Raw genomic sequence first — 20,840 nt, forward strand, 5'->3', positions numbered from 1 at the left:
TCTGAGCAGGAGTGAGTGTAGAGGGAATCTCTGAGCAGGAGTGAGTGTAGAGGGAATCTCTGAGCAGGAGTGAGTGTAGAGGGAATCTCTGAGCAGGAGTGAGTGTAGAGGGAATCTCTGAGCAGGAGTGAGTGTAGAGGGAATCTCTGAGCAGGAGTGAGTGTAGAGGGAATCTCTGAGCAGGAGTGAGTGTAGAGGGAATCTCTGAGCAGGAGTGAGTGTAGAGGGAATCTCTGAGCAGGAGTGAGTGTAGAGGGAATCTCTGAGCAGGAGTGAGTGTAGAGGGAATCTCTGAGCAGGGGCGAGTGTAGAGGGAATCTCTGAGCAGGGGCGAGTGTAGAGGGAATCTCTGAGCAGGGGCGAGTGTAGAGGGAATCTCTGAGCAGGGGCGAGTGTAGAGGGAATCTCTGAGCAGGGGCGAGTGTAGAGGGAATCTCTGAGCAGGGGCGAGTGTAGAGGGAATCTCTGAGCAGGGGCGAGTGTAGAGGGAATCTCTGAGCAGGGGCGAGTGTAGAGGGAATCTCTGAGCAGGGGCGAGTGTAGAGGGAATCTCTGAGCAGGGGCGAGTGTAGAGGGAATCTCTGAGCAGGGGCGAGTGTAGAGGGAATCTCTGAGCAGGGGCGAGTGTAGAGGGAATCTCTGAGCAGGGGCGAGTGTAGAGGGAATCTCTGAGCAGGGGCGAGTGTAGAGGGAATCTCTGAGCAGGGGCGAGTGTAGAGGGAATCTCTGAGCAGGGGCGAGTGTAGAGGGAATCTCTGAGCAGGGGCGAGTGTAGAGGGAATCTCTGAGCAGGGGCGAGTGTAGAGGGAATCTCTGAGCAGGGGCGAGTGTAGAGGGAATCTCTGAGCAGGGGCGAGCGTAGAGGGAATCTCTGAGCAGGGGCGAGCGTAGAGGGAATCTCTGAGCAGGAGCGAGCATAGAGGGAATCTCTGAGCAGGCGTGAGCATAGAGGGAATCTCTGAGCAGGAGTGAGTGGTAGAGGGGATCGCTGAGCAGGCGTGAGCGTAGAGGAAATACAGCGGATCATTGGGGAGGAGTGGGTGTAGAGGAGAATTTATCTGGATCAGCTGCTTTACGTATATGTGTACTATATTGTGTGAGCAATATCATAGTTATTATTCACTCTTACTGGAAGGGTGAGCTTATGGATTTAAAAAATATATATTATTAATTTTAAAGGACAATTGTAGTGAGAGGTATATTTACTTCATTATTAGTTGTCTGGCTTCCCTGCTGATCTTCTGCATCTAATACTTTTAGCCACAGACCCAAAAACAAGCATGCAGCAGATCAAGTATTTCTGAAATTATTGTCATATCTGACGAGATTAGCTGCATGCTTGTTTCTGGTTTGGTTCAAACACTACTGCAGCCAAATAGATCAGCAGGGCTGCCAGGCAACTGGTACTGCTTAAAAAGAAAAATATATAGCAGCCTCCATATACCTCGTATGACACTTGTCCTTTAATATGTGTAGCTAACTTTAGCATATGGCACAATAACTACATTATAGCTTGTCATAAACAGAAAAACAAACTTTCTTCAGTACATTGTTGGAGGGATAAAACTCTTCCTAAGCTTTTATGAGTGTATAGGTCATCATTTTGGGAATTCCCTTCTAATCCCAATATGATTGTTGTCGAGAACCGGAAGCTGTTGTGGGAACACACATGGCAATAAAAACCTGACCATGATTTGAACTCTTCTCCATTGTGTCCAGGATGATGTTTTGGCTACAGTGTTTTTATGCATCATTGTGTGTATATTTTCCAATTTATCAATGTCTGTTTTTTTCACTGCAGTTGCTGGTTTTTTCGGGTACATGATAGGAAAAGCTTCCTACATCAATACCTGTAAAGAGAAACTGATGGCTTTGGAGGGTTCCCGATTGGCTGAATTGCTCCGTGAAGAAAAAAACTCCAAAGTACCGTAAGACAATATGTGTGCTGTTCAATTCTATGTATGCTTTATAAGAAGCTGGGACTCGGCTGAACACAAGTCAGTGTGACAGGAACAGCTGCAAGTGTGATGGAGAGGCCGCTATAATCTATAGAGCAGCACTGATATTTGTTCTGCATTTGGAGAAAAATCTAAACACAGCAGTGTGAAAAGGTCTCATAGATTTACATTATCCTGGCAGTGACATTTGGAAAAAGGCATCCAAACGCAGTTGGTGTACAAAGGTCCCAAATGACACACTGAGACCCAACTCATTTCATAGACGCTTGATCTACATAGACTATACGTACCACATACTGCAGACTATTTTAAATTCTCAGTTCCAAAAGTAATGTGTCAGTCTTGCTTCTGTCCCTCTCCCCTTTACTATTTCCAACAGTTGAATAGAGGATTGTGTAGCTTTTCCTGATGGCGGCTGTAAGCGCCAAGTTTCTTTTGAAAGCCGTCTACTATCAGGTGCAAGCTCTCATTATCCTGGTAACATTGTGTGCTATGTTTGTTAAGCAATTTGCATTAAAAAAAAATCACCAATAGCATTACATTAGCAAGAGCTTTTAAAATTGATGGCGCTTAACCAGTTTAGCCTTTTGGACGTACCTGCTACATCCAAAAGGCTGCTGCTGTGCGCTCCCGTGGACGATCGCACGCATTCCCGCATGCTCCTGTGCCTCAGCCTGTTAGCCCGCAGTTCCCATTCATTGATATAAGTCCCTGTTAGAAAGACCAACCGCTTCTATGAGAAGCCGCAATCTTTCTAAAGAAATAAAAAAAAGTTTCACTTCCTCCCTACATTCCCTGTATAGGATGAAAAAGAAAAAAAAACTATGGCCATCTTGTGGTCAAGTAGTAAAACTACATTGACATAAATTTTTTATTTTTTTTTAATAAACACAATAAATTACATTCAAAATTAACTGTTTACCTCCCACACTCAAAAATACCCCAGTAAAATGTTTAACACAAGAAAAAAATGTACAATTAAAAAAAACAAAAACATAAATAGTTACCTAAGGGTCTGAACTTTTTTTTAATATGCATGTCAAGAGGGTATATTTCTATTCTTCTTTTTTTTTTTTTTTTTTTTTTTAAATATAAGCTTGTAAATAGTGATGGCTGCAAAACTGAAAAAATGCACCTTTTATTTCCAAATAAAATATTGGCGCCATACATTGTGATAGGGACATAATTTAAATGGTGTAATAACCGGGACAAATGGGCAAATAAAATATGTGGGTTTTAATTATCGTAGCATGTATTATTTTAAAGCTATAATGGCCAAAAACTGAAAAATAATGAATTTTTTTCTTAACATTCCCATTAAAATGCATTTAGAAAAAAATAATTAGCAAACTGTACCACCCAAAGAAAGCCTAATTGGTGCGGAAAAAACAAGATATAGATCATTTCATTGTGATAAGATAAAGTTATTGACAAATGACTGGGAGGTGAAAATTGCTCGGATGCATAAGGTGAAAAACGACTGAAGGCTGAAGTGGTTAAAAAGCACGGTTAGTGTTTGAATCCAGTACGCCGGTACACACTAAAGCTGAGTACACACGTACGATAACGTTCGTTCAAAAACGAACGATAACGACAATCGGACCGATAATCGTGCGCTCCAAATTTTCCAACGATCGTTTTTTTGGACGATAACGACCGTTATCGTTCAATCCGACCGATCCAACCCGGCGGATTTTTTCGAAAGATAATCGTTCAATCGTTGCAGTGTGTACAAAGATCGTCCGATAACGCATGTTCTTATTGCCTGTCATAACGTCACTTCCGTTTGCGCACGCATTTTTTAATCGTTCGTCGTTCAGTACTTTATACTTATATCGTTCATGTGTGTACACAATCGTTCATTACGAACGATCTTTTCGGTCTAATTTGAATATCGTGTAAACGTCACGAATCGCTCGTAACGAACGATCTTTATCGGACGTTTATACGAACCTTAAGAACCTCAGGTAGTGAAGATGGGCAGGTCACGTGGTTGCGGTCCATGCTATGCTTCATGTGACTCCGATGCTTCCTCCTTCCAGGATGAATCAATGGACTGCACGTCACTGACCTCCCTCTGCCCCTCTCCAATACCTGAGGTTCTGAAGTGTATTGCAGGGAGTACTCAGAATGTCTAAAGTAGGGCAACTGGATTCTAACTGCAACACCAGTAGTGTGAACCAGGGCTTACATGTTTAAAAGATTACTTCTCCTGCCAATAGACATTGATACTTGGTGAGTGATTTACTGTGGCCACCAGATAAGAAGCCACTGCTTGTGTGTCCAGAATGGGGCTGGATTTGCTACATCATGCTATTTAGTTAGTTCAAAAAAAAAAAAAAAAAAAACTGGACTCACAATGCCACACCAGGCAGTCACGATCCAGTCCTGTATCCCCTGTCTGCAAATGGAAGGTTAAGCTGCTTTGTATTATCAGCGTCGTGTCTTTGTGTTTGTGTATGCATGCATGTATATGTGTGTATGTGTACACTGTGTGTGTGTGTGTGTGCGTGCGTGCGTGCGCACGCACACACACACACATATATACAGTGGAGGAAATAATTATTTGTCCAATGACAAAGAAATGAGAAGTCTCAGAACAGTATCATTTCAATGGTAGGTTTATTTTAACAGTGGCAGATAGCACATCAAAAGGAAAATCGAAAAAATAACCTTAAATAAAAGATAGCAACTGATTTGCATTACATTGAGTGAAATACATTTTTGAACCCCTACCAACCATTAAGAGTTCTGGCTCCCACAGAGTGGTTAGACACTTCTACTCAATTAGTCACCCTCATTAAGGACACCTGTCTTAACTAGTCACCTGTATAAAAGACACCTGTCCACAGAATCAATCAATCAAGCAGACTCCAAACTCTCCAACATGGGAAAGACCAAAGAGCTGTCCAAGGATGTCAGAGACAAAATTGTAGACCTGCACAAGGCTGGAATGGGCTACAAAACCATTAGCAAGAAGCTGGGAGAGAAGGTGACAACTGTTGGTGCGATTGTTCGAAAATGGAAGGAGCACAAAATGACCATCAATCGACCTCGTTTTGGGGCTCCACGCAAGATCTCACCTTGTGGGGTGTCAATGGTTCTGAGAAAGGTGAAAAAGCATCCTAGAACTACACGGGAGGAGTTAGTGAATGACCTCAAATTAGCAGGGACCACAGTCACCAAGAAAACCATTGGAAACACATTACACCGCAATGGATTAAAATCCTGCAGGGCTCGCAAGGTCCCCCTGCTCAAGAAGGCACGTGCAGGCCCGTCTGAAGTTTGCCAATGAACACCTGAATGATTCTGTGAGTGACTGGGAGAAGGTGCTGTGGTCTGATGAGACCAAAATAGAGCTCTTTGGCATTAACTCAACTCGCTGTGTTTGGAGGAAGAAAAATGCTGCCTATGACCCCCAAAACACTGTCCCCACCGTCAAGCATGGGGGTGGAAACATTTTGCTTTGGGGGTGTTTTTCTGCTAAGGGCACAGGACAACTTAATCGCATTAACGGGAAAATGGACGGAGCCATGTATCGTGAAATCCTGAACGACAACCTTCTTCCCTCTGCCAGGAAACTGAAAATGGGTCGTGGCTGGGTGTTCCAGCACGACAATGACCCAAAACATACAGCAAAGGCAACAAAGGAGTGGCTCAAGAAGAAGCACATTAAGGTCATGGAGTGGCCTAGTCAGTCTCCGGACCTTAATCCAATAGAAAACCTATGGAGGGAGCTCAAGCTCAGAGTTGCACAGAGACAGACTCGAAACTTTAGGGATTAAGGCCTGGTGCACACCAAAAACCGCAAGCAGATCCGCAAAATGCTAGCAGATTTTGAAACGCTCTTTCTTATTTTTCTATGGCGTTTTGCTAGCGTTTTGCGGATTGCTGCAGCGGATTTCAGTATAGTACATTTCATATATTGTTACAGTAAAGCTGTTACTGAACAGCTTCTGTAACAAAAACGCCGGCAAAACCGCTCTGAACAGGCGTTTTTCAGAGCGGTTTGCGTTTTTCCTATACTTAACATTGTGGCAGAAACGCATTCGAAATCCAAAAAATGCCTCACCCTGGCATTTTTCGTTTCTGCAAAACGCCTCCCGCTCTGGTGTGCACCACCCCATTGAGATGCATTGACCAAGCGGATCTGCAGCCGCAAGCGGCTGCAGAAACGCTGAAAAAGCCGCTCGGTGTGCACCAGCCCTTAGAGATGATCTGCAAAGAGGAGTGGACCAACATTCCTCCTAAAATGTGTGCAAACTTGGTCATCAATTACAAGAAACGTTTGACCTCTGTGCTTGCAAACAAGGGTTTTTCCACTAAGTATTAAGTCTTTTATTGTTAGAGGGTTCAAAAACTTATTTCACTCAATGAAATGCAAATCAGTTGCTATCTTTTATTTAAGGTTATTTTTTCGATTTTCCTTTTGATGTGCTATCTGCCACTGTTAAAATAAACCTACCATTGAAATGATACTGTTCTGAGACTTTTCATTTCTTTGTTATTGGACAAACTTACAAAATCAGTGAGGGGTCAAATAATTATTTCCTCCACTGTATACGCACGCACGCACGCACGCACACACACACACACTATTGTAGGAGAGAGGCAAGGGGGAGGAGAGCCGAAGCCGGCGGCTTCATCTGGTACATTGCCGCCCGCTTAATTGAATTCAGTTAACTCACTTTTGATACATTTGGGCGCAGCGAGACGGCCAGTAAGAAACACAATAGAATCGGTTACATTACACTTTTGTTACGTGACTATTAATGTAATTAGCGCCACCTATCGAATGCGCCCGGCTATAGGAAAAGTACCCAGATTTATTGAATGTTTTATCGATAAAACATTCGATACATATAGAACACCTTAGTGAATTCCAAATTAGATTTTACCCATGAGGGAAATTATCAAACGTTTGATAAAGCTTAGTGAATTGAGGCCATAGTGACTTTTTTTCTCCTTACTTTTTTTTGGTCCCAAAAAATATGGTCTTTTATACAGAAAAGGACTCTGTATAGAGAGAAATACACAGCAGGCACACAGTGAGGGAGGAAGAGAGAGACCTCAAGCTTCTGTATACTCTCATGTAGTCACACAATCGGGCCTGAGACGCACTGCAGAGCGCTTTTTTTATCTGTCAGCACTGCGGTTTTGTTTAAAAAAAAAAAAAAAAAAAGTCTCCCAATGACTTGCATAAAAATCGTGGCAAAATGGCTGCAATGTTTACTGCAATTTTTATGCAAATCAAGCGTTTTTTAAAAAAAATGCAAACTCTGTGCTGACGGATCAAAAGGCACTCTGCAGTCTCTGTGTCTCTCTCTCTCTCTCTCTCTCTCTCTCTCTCTCTCTCTCTCTCTCTCTCTCTCTCTCCCCTCCCCCCTCTCCTGACTGCAGTAAGCTGTAATTGTCCTGGTAGCAGGAGGGGCGGAGCTACATCCCGCCTGCGTGTGCTCTTCCCCTCCCTATCTACTACAATTAAAGCAGGCCATGCACTCATCTAATTCTCCTGTCACTATACGACCGCTGTGCTCGAATCAGTGAGAAACCGGTGCAGCATTAAGCCTGATCAATCGATTGATTTCCTGCCAAAATCACTTGATTTTTGTCGATTGGTCCAGGCGGACAATTTAGGTTGATTGGCGTTGGATTAGGAGCGTGTTACTTGTGGCATTAGATTTGGCAACCAATGAAGGCAATATCACCTGTCCAGCGTCTTCACCTCAGTGTCCCTGGGTGCCTGTATGGCATAATACAGGGGATAGACACTAGGGGCCTCTAGTGGTCACAGCGCCCCTGCATTACATCCCACATGTGTCCAGGGACATGCAATTAAAGAAGACTGAGCAGCCAGCAGGGAGAAGCAGAGACTGGGACCACGCGGCAGAGTGATGAGAACTGCAGGGGGACTGGGGGACCTGTCAGGGATACAGTTTTTCATACATTTCACGCTGAGACAGATTGAAAATCTGTGTGGTGGCAATTGAGCAGATACAGTAGATCAGATAATAGTTGGAGAGGGATCTATCTGTTGACCATATCGACCAATGTATGGAAACCTTAAGAATAAAGCGGCTCATACACTGGTCGATTTCAGCCATCGATCAATCGATTCTATGGAATCTATAAATCAGAAATCGATTCTATCAAATCTATTGATCGATTTGCGGCCGATTTCGATCTATTTGATCTATCTGACAGGATGGAAAATCTAGGTCGATCTGCCGCTGGCAGCAGATCGCTGGCCCATAGAGTTGCACTGGATTTAATGGTCTAATAATGCATTTCGATCGATTTCCAATAGATTTCAGAATCTACTGGAAATCTGTTCCTAGTGTATGGCACACATCAGATAGATTCCTGTCAGATTCGACTTGACAGGTATCTGACAGAAATCTATCTGATGGTCGAATCTGCTGCAAATCTATAAGTGTATGGCCACCTTAACTGAAGAGATAACTTGAGGACTGGAGTGATAAAGATAACACTCTCACTGTGAAAACTTATCACTATACCTTAACCATGTACCGGCAAACTAACGTATTAAAACGTCATGCTTTTGCCTGTTAATGGCAACATGACGTTTTAATACGTCGTTGCGCATTCCCGCCGCCGCTCCACATGTGTTCGCACCGCTACCGCCGCCGTTTCCGTCTGGTTCCCGTCCTGGGTGATTGGGGAAGAGGACCGAGCGGTCCTCTACCCAATCGCACTGCCTGGAGTGAATGGACGCGACCGCGAACAGTGGCCACCTCCATTCACAAAAACAGGAAACTGTAACAATTTAATAAAGTGCAAAAAAAAAAAAAGTGATCACTTCCTATACGGGAGAGTGTTCACTAGCGCCATCTTGTGGCCAAAAAGTATATTACAGATACAAAGTACATACATATACAAGTACATACACACTATTAATAAAATTGATGAAATTACACTTCCAACTTCCCCAACACTTGTAAAAAAAATCAGCTTCAAATAAATAAATAAATAAATAGTTGCCTTTTTAATCTATATTTTATAGGGGGAAATTAATTTTATTTTATTATATAGGGGCTTGTAATTATGGCCAGAAGAAAAAAAAAAACAGAACAGAAAAATAACACCTAGATTTCAAAATAATATATTGTCGCCATACATTGCGATAGGGACATACCGGTAATTTAAACTGTTTAATAATCGGGACAACTGGGCAAATAAAATATGTTTGTTTTATCCACAGGAGAATGTTTAATTTTAATAGTATAATGGCTGAAAACTGAGAGATGATTTTTTTTTTTTAATTTTTTTTGTTTTTCCCATTAAAACGCATTTATAATAAAAAAAATTCTCAGCAAAATGTACTACCCACAGAAAGCCTATTTGGTGGTGAAAAAAAATCGAGGTATAGATCATTTTCTTGTGATAAGTAGTAATAAAGTTATTAGGGAATAAAAGGGAGGAGCACTGACAAGTGAAAATTGCTCTGGTCCGTTAGAGTAAAAACCCTTGGGGGTGAACTGGTTAATAAGGCAAGCTTCTTTAGTGAATTCACACCAACAATACCGATCAATGTGTGGTAATAAGTTTTCACTTCCCTAAGGGCCCTTTTCCATTGGCGGAATGATGCGAGTGCAGCTACCTAGCCGCATCTCATCACATCTGCTGGCATTCGCGTCACTTCCGCATCTCCCCGTGCGGAAGTGTATGGAGGGGACGGCGGGCAGAGGCGTGTGGATGCGGCCGTGCAAGAATGTGCAGCATGCTGCAGATTTTCAGATTGCTCCGCACACAATGCACGCAGTGGAAACTCTTCTATTGCCGTGCATTGGGATCAGGACACCTGCGGTGCGCACCGCATATAATGGAAACGGGCCCCTATTATGACCAGCATGATCTTAGTGAATTGTGGACAATGCTGTTTTCCTTTTCAGCTCCAATATCAGACATAACCCGGCAAGGATAAATATAGCTGCAGCTGTGGGTTCTATTCTAAAAGTGGCCATACACTTATAGATTTGCAGCAGATTCGACCATCAGATTTCTGTCAGATGCCTGTCAAGTCCAATCTTACAGCGCAATGTAAGCTGAGTAGTTCGTGTGGGGCAGGATGCAATTGACACATAATGCTTATGTGCTAAGCAGTAGGACAGGATGCTGGGAACACACGATGCAACTTTCGGTCTGATCGTCAGGAATCCGACGTATATTTCCGATCTACCTGATCTGTTTCTGATCAATAAAAGGATCCATTCTTCAAATTTATCATTGAAAGATCGATCCCTTTATCAATCGGGAGCAGTTTGGACATGTACACATGCTACAACTTCCCCTCAGATTAGCCGTTGATCATATGGGAAATTGCATCATGTGCTCCCAGCATTAAAGGGAACCTGAAGTGAGAGGGATATGGAGGCTGCCATATTTATTTATTTTTAAACAATACTAGTTGCCTGGCAGCCCTAATGTTTTTTATTTTGTTTTTTTTTGCTGCAGCAGTGTGAATCACACCAGAAACAAGCATGCAGCTAATCTTATCAGATCTGACAATAATGTCAGAAACATCTGATCTGCTGCAAGCTTGTTCAGGGTCTATGGCTGGAAGTATTAAGGTAGCCATACACTGGTCGATTTGCCATCAGATTCGACCAACAGACAGATCCCTATCTGATCGAATCTGATCAGAGAGGGATCGTATGGCTAACTTTACTGCAAACAGATTGTGAACCGATTTCAACCTGAAACCGTTCACCATCTGTTGTGGTGGTGCTGCCGCCGCTCCCCCCGCCCGCATACATTACCTGCTCCGCCGGCGCGACTCCCGGGTTACCGCTCTTCTTCTCCGTCTCCGCTCTGGTCTGCTCTGGTCTCCGGCATGCTTCCCTTCTTCCTGTCTGGGGGAAGTTTAAACAGTAGAGCGCCCTCTACTGTTTAAACTTCCTGTCGGGACAGGAAGAAGGGAAGCATGCCGGAGACCAGACCAGAGCGGAGACGGAGAAGAAGAGCGGAGACCCGGGAGTCGCGCCGGCGGAGCAGGTAATGTATGCGGCTCTATTGCATAGGTCGTTGGGCACTCGAACGCCGCTAGCGATGCGCTCTTTACCCGCGGGCGATCGACGGTTATTTTCCGCACGGCGCGATCGACTGGATCGGACGGAATGGATCGAAATTCGGCGTGTAGCGTGAACGATTGGCAGCAGATTCGATCCCAGTGATCGAATCTGCTGTCGAAACGGCGGCAAATCGGGCCAGTGTATGGCCAGCTTTAGACCTCGTTCACACTATACACGTTGCTATGCATATTTCGGCAATGCACATGGGGTGAGATAAACAAGAACGTGAGGAGTGCTCAGACTATTTGCGCTGCGCAGGTATACGATGCCCTATCGCACCACCACACGCATTTTTCCGGGATGCGCAGCACTGACCCATTCACTGTAGTTAATCGGATCGGCAGCACAGATGGCATGCGATCCTGCCCGTTGCATTTCCAATCGCACGACCATTCTGTGTTTAACAATGTGAATGAGGCCTTAGAGGCAGATGATCAGCAGGGCTGCCAGGCAACTGGTATTGCTTTAACCTTCCTGGCGGTTCTTTAATTCTGCCAAATAGGCAGAAATACATTTTTTTTTTAAATTTAATTTTTTTTAAAATGAAACACTAGAGGGCGCATGTGTCCCTCTAGTGCGATCGTCGCCGGCATCAATAGCAAACAGGGGAATGCATATATAACGCGTTCCCCTGTTTGGCTTTTCCTGTCGCCATGGCGACAATCGGAATGACGTCAGCTGAAGTCCTGACGTCAGACGCCTCCGATCCAGCCCATAGCACTGCCTGGAAATCATTGGTCCGGGCAGCGCAGGGCTCTGGCGGGGGGGGCCCTCTTCCGCCACTGCGTGCGGACGATTGCCACAGAGCGGCGGAGATCAAGCTGGACGCGCGGCTAGCAAAGTGCTAGCTGCGCGTACAGCATTTTAAATGAGGCAAATAGCCCCACCAGGGGCTGAGATATCCTCTGCGGCGGCTTACCCCGAGCTCAGTGCGGGGTTACCGCTAAGAGGGTTAAAGGAAATAAATATGACAGCCTTCAATCCCTCTCACTTCAGGTGTCTTTTAATTCTCTTGTGAAATCTTAATATTGGGACTTTATTTTTTTTTTATTGAACCTCCTTTACATTTTTTAACATATTAATTAGTGTAGCACAACCTGCAGCCATTGTCGGTGTAATCCTAGGGGTTCCATGTGAATAGTACAGAAATTAAAAGAAAAAGTGCTTCTCAGTGCAGTAGTGTTAATGCAAAAACTAGATTTTTAATGTAGTACTGTTATAATTTCAGTGGTTTCCGCCCTCCTCCCTCGAAACCTATTTACCCTGAGCAAGGCGCCTCAGCCTCGTTGCCCCCAGACCGAAGTTCTGCACCGCCTGAGCCACAACCTCGCAGTAGCGGATATTCCACACAGTACGACAACAGCGCTGCAGAGGTACCGTTCAGCTCCACCATGAGTGAATCAGCCACTACAGGAATCACTGATAACCTTGCACGAGGTAATTAACAATTTTTTTATTTATTTATAAAAGTTCACAAATGGAAATGAAAAACTATTATGCTATTAAATTATTATTAAGGACCACTACAGTTGTGCTCATAAGTCTACATACCCTGGCAGAATTTATTTTTTTTAATCCATTTTTCATATTATATGAATGACACCAAAAGCTTTCTTTCACTCATTAGTAGTGGTTGGCTGAAGCCATTTAATGTCAAACAACTGTGTTTAGTCTTTATTATAACCACTACACACACTACCCTAATGACCCTGATCAAATGTTTACACTCCCTGTTGATTTGGCCTAATAGCATGAAACCATCTTCACCTGTGATCTGTTTGCTTGTAATTAGCGGGTGTCAACAAGTGTATTAATCACTTGAGGACCACAAGCTAACACCCCCATAGTGACCAGGCCATTTTTTACAATTCTGCACTCTGCAGCTTTTAACAGTTTATTGCACGGCCTTACAACTTAGCAGCCAAATGAATCTTGCCTCCTTTTCTGGTTCTGGATTTGATTGCTGCTGCGTTTTTTATGTTTGTTGTGTTTTTTTTTTAATAATTTTTTTCTCCCTCCCTCCCCCCGAGATCCAATCACTATGATAGTCTCTCATAGGCATCAGTCCATGAGTGATCTATTTCCGTGCCACTCCTGGGGACAGCTGAGTGAGTGTTTCCTGCTAATCTCCGCCCCCAGGACTTGACGCCAATCAGCATTGGGTGGTCCTAGGGGAGCCACTCTGCGGTCGCAGAGCAGTTAAAGGTCAATGAGTTTCTGGACTCCTGACAGATGCTTGCCAACCACTAACCATGAGTGTAAGAAGAGTTTTTGTGTTATCATTTATAGGCCTCAAGTCAATTCACTAAACGTATCTCCTGTCTTTAATAACTCTTCTAGAGTTGTTACCATGGTGATAAGGCATGTAGTATTCAGGAAACATTTTACCTCAGGCAAGCCTAAAGTTAACTCTTCTGTCTTTAAATTAACTCTCCAATCCTTAAAATAACTCCAGAGTTAAAGACAGGCTGTTAATTAGCTGCATGTGAAAATAACTACAGAGGAGGTAAATTAACTACAGAGGAGGTAAATTAACTACAGGAGAGGTAACTTAAGGAATGAAGAGGTAAGATAACTCTCTCACGTGTGGAGGTAAGTTTTCTCTTGCCTTATTATCTCTAGCATGATCTTAGTGAATTGAGGCCATAGTCTATGAAAAATGGTTAAGAAATCCTAAATTCTGCCAGGGAATGTACGGTAAACTTATGAACACAACTGTAACCCTTCACCTCCTGAGGAGCTTCTGTTCTTAAATGCCATCGTACACCTCATGTATATAGTGAAATATTGGCCTCAATTCACTAAGCTTATCTCCTGTCTTTAATAACTCTTCTAGAGTTGTTACCATGGTGATAAGGCATATAGGCCTCAATTCACTAAGATCATGCTGGAGATAATAAGGCAAGAGAAAACTTATCTTAACTCTTCATTCCTTAAGTCAGCGTTTCCCAACCGCTGTGCCACGGCACACTAGTGTGCCGCGGCATGTTGCCCGGTGTGCCGTGCGTTCCTACTGTATGTAGAACGCAGGAGGGGGAAAGCAGCGCTAGAAGGAGGGGCAGTGGAGGCAGCGGTGGGGAGGGGGGGAAATATCCCCCCTCCCTCACCTGGGACCCCTCCTTCTGCCTCTCTCCCCCTCCATTTATGGGTGGCAAGTGCGGGGTCGGCGGCGGGGAGGCACGCGGAGAATTACTCACCACTTCCGCGTTCCAAGCGCCGGCAGCGTCATGTCGTCAGATCTCCGCCTTCAATGCCGCCCACTGTGCTTCCGCTAATCAGGAAGCACAGTGGGCGGCATTGAAGGCGGAGATCTGACGACATGACGCTGCCGGCGCTTGGAACGCAGAAGTGGTAAGTCTGCGCATGTCTCCCCGCCGCCGAGCCGCCCCGCACTTGCCACCGATAAATGGAGGGGGAAGAGAGGCAGAAGGAGGGGTCCCAGGTGAGGGAGGGGGGGATATTTCCCCCTCCCCACCGCTGCCTCCACTGCCCCTTCTTCTAGCGCTGCTTCCCCCTCCTCCTGGGCATCTATACTGGGGGCAACTAAACTAGTTATACTGGGGGCAACTAAACTAGCTATACTGGGGGCAATTAAACTAGCTATACTGGGGGCAATTAAACTAGCTATACTGGGGGCAATTAAACTAGCTACACTGGGGGCAACTAAACTAGCTACACTGGGGGCAACTAAACTAGCTATACTGGGGGCAATTAAACTAGCTATACTGGGGGCAATTAAACTAGCTATACTGGGGGCAATTAAACTAGCTATACTGGGGGCAACTAAACTAGCTACACTGGGGGCAACTATACTAGCTATACTGGGGCACTACCTACCTATACTGGGCACTATGCTAGCTATGCTGGGCACTATACTAGCTATACTGGGCACCATACTAGCTATCTGGGCACTATACTAGCTATCTGGGCACTATAGTAGCTATACCGGGCACTACCTACCTATACTGGGGCACTACCTATCCATACTGGGACTATACTAGCTATACTGGGGTAACTATACTAACCATACTGGGGCAACTAAACTCCCTATACTGGGGCAACTATGCTAGCTATGCAGCCGCACCCCAGCCCCCCCCCCCCATAGCCTGCTACACACGGCACTGTCCACTAGGTCGCGCAAACACCCGCGCGCCCCCCGCCGTTCCCCGGAGAAAAATATGGTCAGAAAGTGTTCCCCGGGCCGGAAAAGGTTGGGAACCACTGCCTTAAGTTACCTCCTCTGTAGTTAATTTACCTCCTCTGTAGTTAATTTACCTCCTCTGTAGTTAATTTACATCCTCTGTAGTTAATTTACCTCCTCTGTAGTTAATTTACCTCCTCTGTAGTTAATTTACCTCCTCTGTAGTTAATTTACCTCCTCTGTAGTTATTTTCACATGCAGTTAATTAACAGCCTGTCTTTAACTCTGGAGTTATTTTAAGGATTGAAGAGTTAACGTAAAGACAGAAGAGTTAACTTTAGGTTTGCCTGAGGTAAAATGTTTCCTGAATACTACATGCCTTATCACCATGGTAACAACTCTAGAAGAGTTATTAAAGACAGGAGATAATCTTAGTGAATTGAGTTGTTACCATGGTGATAAGGCATATAAAGTATTCAGGAAACATTTTACCTCAGGCAAGCCTAAAGTTAACTCTTCTGTCTTTAAATTAACTCTCCAATCCTTAAAATAACTCCAGAGTTAAAGACAGGCTGTTAATTAGCTGCATGTGAAAATAACTACAGAGGAGGTAAATGAACTACAGAGGAGGTAACGTAAGGAATGAAGAGGTAAGATAACTCTCTCACGTGTGGAGGTAAGTTTTCTCTTGCTTTATTATCTCTAGCATGATCTTAGTGAATTGAGGCCATTGGCCTCAATTCACTAAGATCATGCTAGAGATAATAAAGCAAGAGAAAACTTACCTCCACACGTGAGAGAGTTATCTTACCTCTTCATTCCTTAAGTTCCCTCTCCTGTAGTTAATTTACCTCCTCTGTAGTTATTTTCACATGCAGTTAATTAACAGCCTGTCTTTAACTCTGGAGTTATTTTAAGGATTGAAGAGTTAACGTAAAGACAGAAGAGTTAACTTTAGGTTTGCCTGAGGTAAAATGTTTCCTGAATACTACATGCCTTATCACCATGGTAACAACTCTAGAAGAGTTATTAAAGACAGGAGATAAGCTTAGTGAATTGAGGCCAATGGCCTCAATTCACTAAGATCATGCTGGAGCTGCTAAGGCAAGAGATACTGGTAACTTACCTCCACACAGTGAGAGAGTTATTTTATCTCTTCATTCCTTAAGTTACCTCTTCTGTAGTTAATTTACCTCCTCTGTAGTTAATTTACCTCCTCTGTAGTTAATTTACCTCCTCTGTAGTTATTTTCACACGCAGTTAATAAACAGCCTGTCTTTAACTCTGCAGTTATTTTAAGGATTGAAGAGTTAACTTAAAGACAGAAGAGTTAACTTTAGGTTTGCCTGAGGTAAAATGTTTCCTGAATACTACATGCCTTATCACCATGGTGATAACTCTAGAAGAGTTATTAAAGACAGGAGATAAGCTTAGTGAATTGAGGCCATTGTGTTGTTTGGGGAAAAATGAAGCCATTTGAGGAATGAGGAGGGTGTGATCTGCTGGACACAGGCCATTCTAGAGCTCCAACTAAAGTTCTCCCCTTGTGTTTTTGTTAGAGAAAAGATTTAAAAAGAAAGTCTAATTATTGGGAAAATGTTTGTGTATCTAAGGCTCAGGCCTACACTTTGCTTTTATTGGGTAGTTTTTTAAATCTATCAATTCAATTGCTTTCAGTTATCGTTATACCAATTTTCCCGTATTCCCTTTGGCAGCAAGTTTTAATTTATTGAAGAGGTGAAGAACTTCTATTATTAAACCGTTGAAAAATGTAGCAAGATATGCTAGGAAGTAAAATATGCCGCGCCTTTACATACTATAATGCTAGGTACACACTATGAGATTTTCTGGAAGATTTAGCAGTTGGAAATTGATCGAAGAAAGATCGGAAATCGTTCGGACATGTTGCAAATAATCGATATGACAGTAAATCTGCCAGAAAATCTCATAGTGTGTACCTAGCATAATGTCTTTGATGCTGACAGGTTAGGAGACTGTTGCATTCCCTCATGGGGGATTTTTTCCCCTCAATTATTTACAAAGGGCAGTTTGGTAAAATCATTTTGTTCGGTAAAATACCTCATTCGGTATTTTAAACTTTTTTTTTACAAATTCACTTAAAGAGACTCTGTAACATTAAAAACATCCCCTGGGGGGTACTCACCTCGGGTGGGGGAAGCCTCCGGATCCTAATGAGGCTTCCCACGCCGTCCTCTGTCCCACGGGGGTCTCTCCGCAGCCCTCCGAACAGCCGGCGACTGTGCCGACTGTCATTTCAATATTTACCTTTGCTGGCTCCAGCGGGGGCGCTGTGGCGGCTTTCCATTCCGAACTACACGGAAATACCCGATCTCATTCGGGTCCGCTCTACTGCGCAGGCGCAGGAGACTTGCGCCTGCGCAGTAGAGCGGACCCGACGGCGATCGGGTATTTCCGTGTAGTTCGGAATGGAAAGCCGTCAGAGCGCCTGCGCAGGAGCCAGGAAGGTAAATAATGACGTCACCGCTGCCCGGACTCCACGGAGGGCTGCAGCGAGACCCCTGACGGATGGAGGACGGCGTGGGAAGCCTCATTAGGATCCGGAGGCTTCCCCCACCCGAGGTGAGTACCCCCCAGGGGATATTTTTATGTTACAGTTCCTCTTTAAGTTTTTCCACATGAGGCAGAAGTTCGGTAATTTACCGAACAAACATGCCTCAATTCACTAAGCCCTGGTCGGTAATGGTCACTTACCAGCCTTCTAGCAGGGTGGCAGGCAGGCAGGGAGCTGTGTGTATGACTCAGGTTTTCTCTGCCATGTATCCTGTTCCCTTTATATCCCATCCCTTTAGATGTGCTGCAGCCACCGGGGGGAGCTCTATGCATGGCAGAATACACATTTTCAGAAAAGCCCACAAAATTGTCACCTTCCTTATCTCTGATAGAGTGAAAGACCCACCAGATACCCATTGCATCAAATCATAGTGAGAAGCAGGCCGTATGGCTTTCCCTGTTTGCTGCCAGGCTCTCCCCAAAGTTTGTCAAATCTACCACAGACAGAGCATGGAGAGAGCGAGTTATTGGCTGCTGTGAGCTGGAGAAAATACCTAACACTTTTGCTAAGTAAACCAAATGTGGAAATCTTTGTGAATTGCAGTTTCTTGAGGCAATTACCGCACAAGTTGGTAATTTACCACATTAGTTGGTGATATTAATGTTCTGTGCGGTAATCCGTTTAGTGAATTGTAATTAGGGAAGGTGATCAGTAAAATCAGCTGTTTTCGGCATTACAGAATGCGGTAATGCTTTGCGAATACAGCCCATTGTGGCTGTGCAAAGAACGGTGGTGTGCTACAGCCACACCAATTGCATGACCTGGAGGGGTGATGCCATTTTGAAAAATGGATTGTTGTTTAGTGTAACCTCCACAGACCTAGTGCAGTGATCTGCAAACTTGGCTCTCCAGCTGTTAAAGGGGAACTGAAGTGAGAGGTATATGGAGGCTGCCATATTTATTTCCTTTTAATCGATACCAGTTGCCTGGCAGCCCTGCTGGTCTATTTCTCTGCAGTAGTATCTGAATAACACCAGAAACAAGCATGCAGCTAGTCTTGTCAGCTCTGAGTTTAAAGTCTGAAAAACCTGATCTGCTGCATGCTTGTTCAGGGGCTATGGCTAACGGTATTAGAGGCAGAGCATCAGCAGGGCTGCCAGGCAACTGGTATTGCTTAAAAGGAAATAAACATGGCAGCCTCCATATACCTCTCTCTTCAGTTCCCCTTTAAGGAACTACAAGTTCCACAATGCATGTGCCTTTATGAATCATGACTGTGGCTGTCAAACTCCTGCAATGCATTGTGGGACTTGCAGTTCCTTAACAGCTGGAGAGCCAAGTTTGCAGATCACTGACCTAGCGAAATGTAAGCTGACACCACATATGCTCCTCCAGCGCTTGCACAGTAGTGCAGCTGACTCGGGCAAGCAGGGAAACTGCCCCACTCTTCTGTGTCTGCATATGGAGGAAAGGAGGATGAGAGGTAGCTACTTGGAGGCATACATGTAAAATGGCCACAGCCAAATGTCGGCACAGGGTAATACCAAAAGACTGCTCACCCTGCACCTGCTAAAGTCTGGGGTGGCGCTAATGTTGTTCCCCCTCTGTGGTGTTGCTCCGGCAATCGCCAGTGCCCAAATTAGTCACTGAGCGCCACTATATGCGTAATTCTCATTCCGGCCTATTGTGGCAGCCATGTGGAAATGTTAATTTGCACATTGTTCGAGTCCACCCATGGTGGAAGGGTGCTAACCCCTTGTTTCCAGATCTACAGAGAGTGACTTCTTCATCCTGAATGGGGACAGGTGTAATCTCCCCACCTGCATTTACAGTGGTTGCCTTAGTGGTAACCCATGTTTGGGAGTATAACTTTACATACTTGCCTCTCATCACCCACATCAATCCAGTACATACTGCACTATACAGGGCTCTCGATGTTCTCTTGTCTTTCTTATTGCAGCACCCAAATGATCAGCGTAGCTCTGTGCCGAAATTGGGGCGTATAGGAGTGAAGCCCTGAGGGAGGGAAGAAGTCAGAGCCCCTCTTCAAATTTAGTGATATTGGATGCTATACCTTTGTGGCATTTAGAAGCTGTCCTGTTGAGCACCCCTATGCCCTAGGCAGTGTCCTTTGAGTTCTATTGTTTCTGTTTACGTTAATGTTTGCTGTAATAATGTATCCATCTTGCAGAACCTGAGCTACAAGACCAGGAACGTGCTAAACCACTACCACCACCACCACCACCAGTGACCTATGAGGAGCTGAGGAGGAAAAACAGGGGTGTCTATGATGTGCTCGCTCCACAGACCCCAGAAAGACCCGCACCACCCAGAGCACCCACAAAGGAAGGTACTCTGCTATTATTCATATGCTCTAGCAAACACCAGACTTCTGTATAGAAGTCTGAAAGAGCCAGAGTATGAACTGCATAGAACTGTGCTGTACAGAAGTCTGTTTGCCCATCTAACAAAACACTTGTAATTGGTTAACCACCTAAAGACTGCTCCACGCCAATGGGCGTGGCCGCCGCGGCAGCCCCAGGACCGCCTAACACGATTTGGCGTCAAGTCCTGGGGCTGCAGTTTTCAGGGGATCGCGCGCAGGCTGCCTATGACAGCCAATCGCCAGGATTGGCCTGCTGGGGGGAGGGAGGGATTAAAAAAAAATATAAACAAAGAAAAAGTAAAAAATATATAAAAATTAAACACGGGGGGCGATCAGACCCCACCAACAGAGAGCTCTGTTGGTGGGGGGAATCACTTGCGTGCTGTGTTGTGCGGCCCTGCAGTTTGGCCTTAAAGCTGCAGTGGCCAGTTACCAAAAAAAGGCCTGCTCTTTAGGGGGGTTTAACACTGTGATCCTGAAGTGGTTAAATCATTGCTTATACTTTGCTAGTATTAAATGAAAATTCCACTGAAGAAGGTATAATTACTCCAGCTAAACATGAGAAGTTAACTAGCAAATCAGTATGTTCTGTTGAGATTCCTCCTCATTTGCGGCATTCATTTCTAGCAGATTTGAATCTGCCAGATACCTACAGGACAAATCATAGTCAAGTGTAAATGTTAAGTCCACCTTAACATGTATTGTCTTTACGGAGATGGGAAGATGGAGG

General features: G+C 44.4%; 1 protein-coding gene across 1 annotated transcript in view; it reads left to right on the forward strand.

Moving 5' to 3' along the window:
- OCIAD1 (OCIA domain containing 1) overlaps positions 1 to 20,840 on the forward strand; it is a 63,181-nt gene that overhangs the window by 24,212 nt on the left and 18,129 nt on the right. The window contains exons 5-7 of the mRNA XM_068278552.1: positions 1,802 to 1,928; positions 12,279 to 12,487; positions 19,916 to 20,074. Coding sequence (XP_068134653.1) covers positions 1,802 to 1,928; positions 12,279 to 12,487; positions 19,916 to 20,074 — 495 coding nt within the window. The remainder of the gene's footprint in view (positions 1 to 1,801; positions 1,929 to 12,278; positions 12,488 to 19,915; positions 20,075 to 20,840) is intronic.

Source organism: Hyperolius riggenbachi, chromosome 1 (genome assembly GCF_040937935.1).
Source record: "Hyperolius riggenbachi isolate aHypRig1 chromosome 1, aHypRig1.pri, whole genome shotgun sequence".
Lineage (NCBI taxonomy): Eukaryota > Metazoa > Chordata > Amphibia > Anura > Hyperoliidae > Hyperolius > Hyperolius riggenbachi.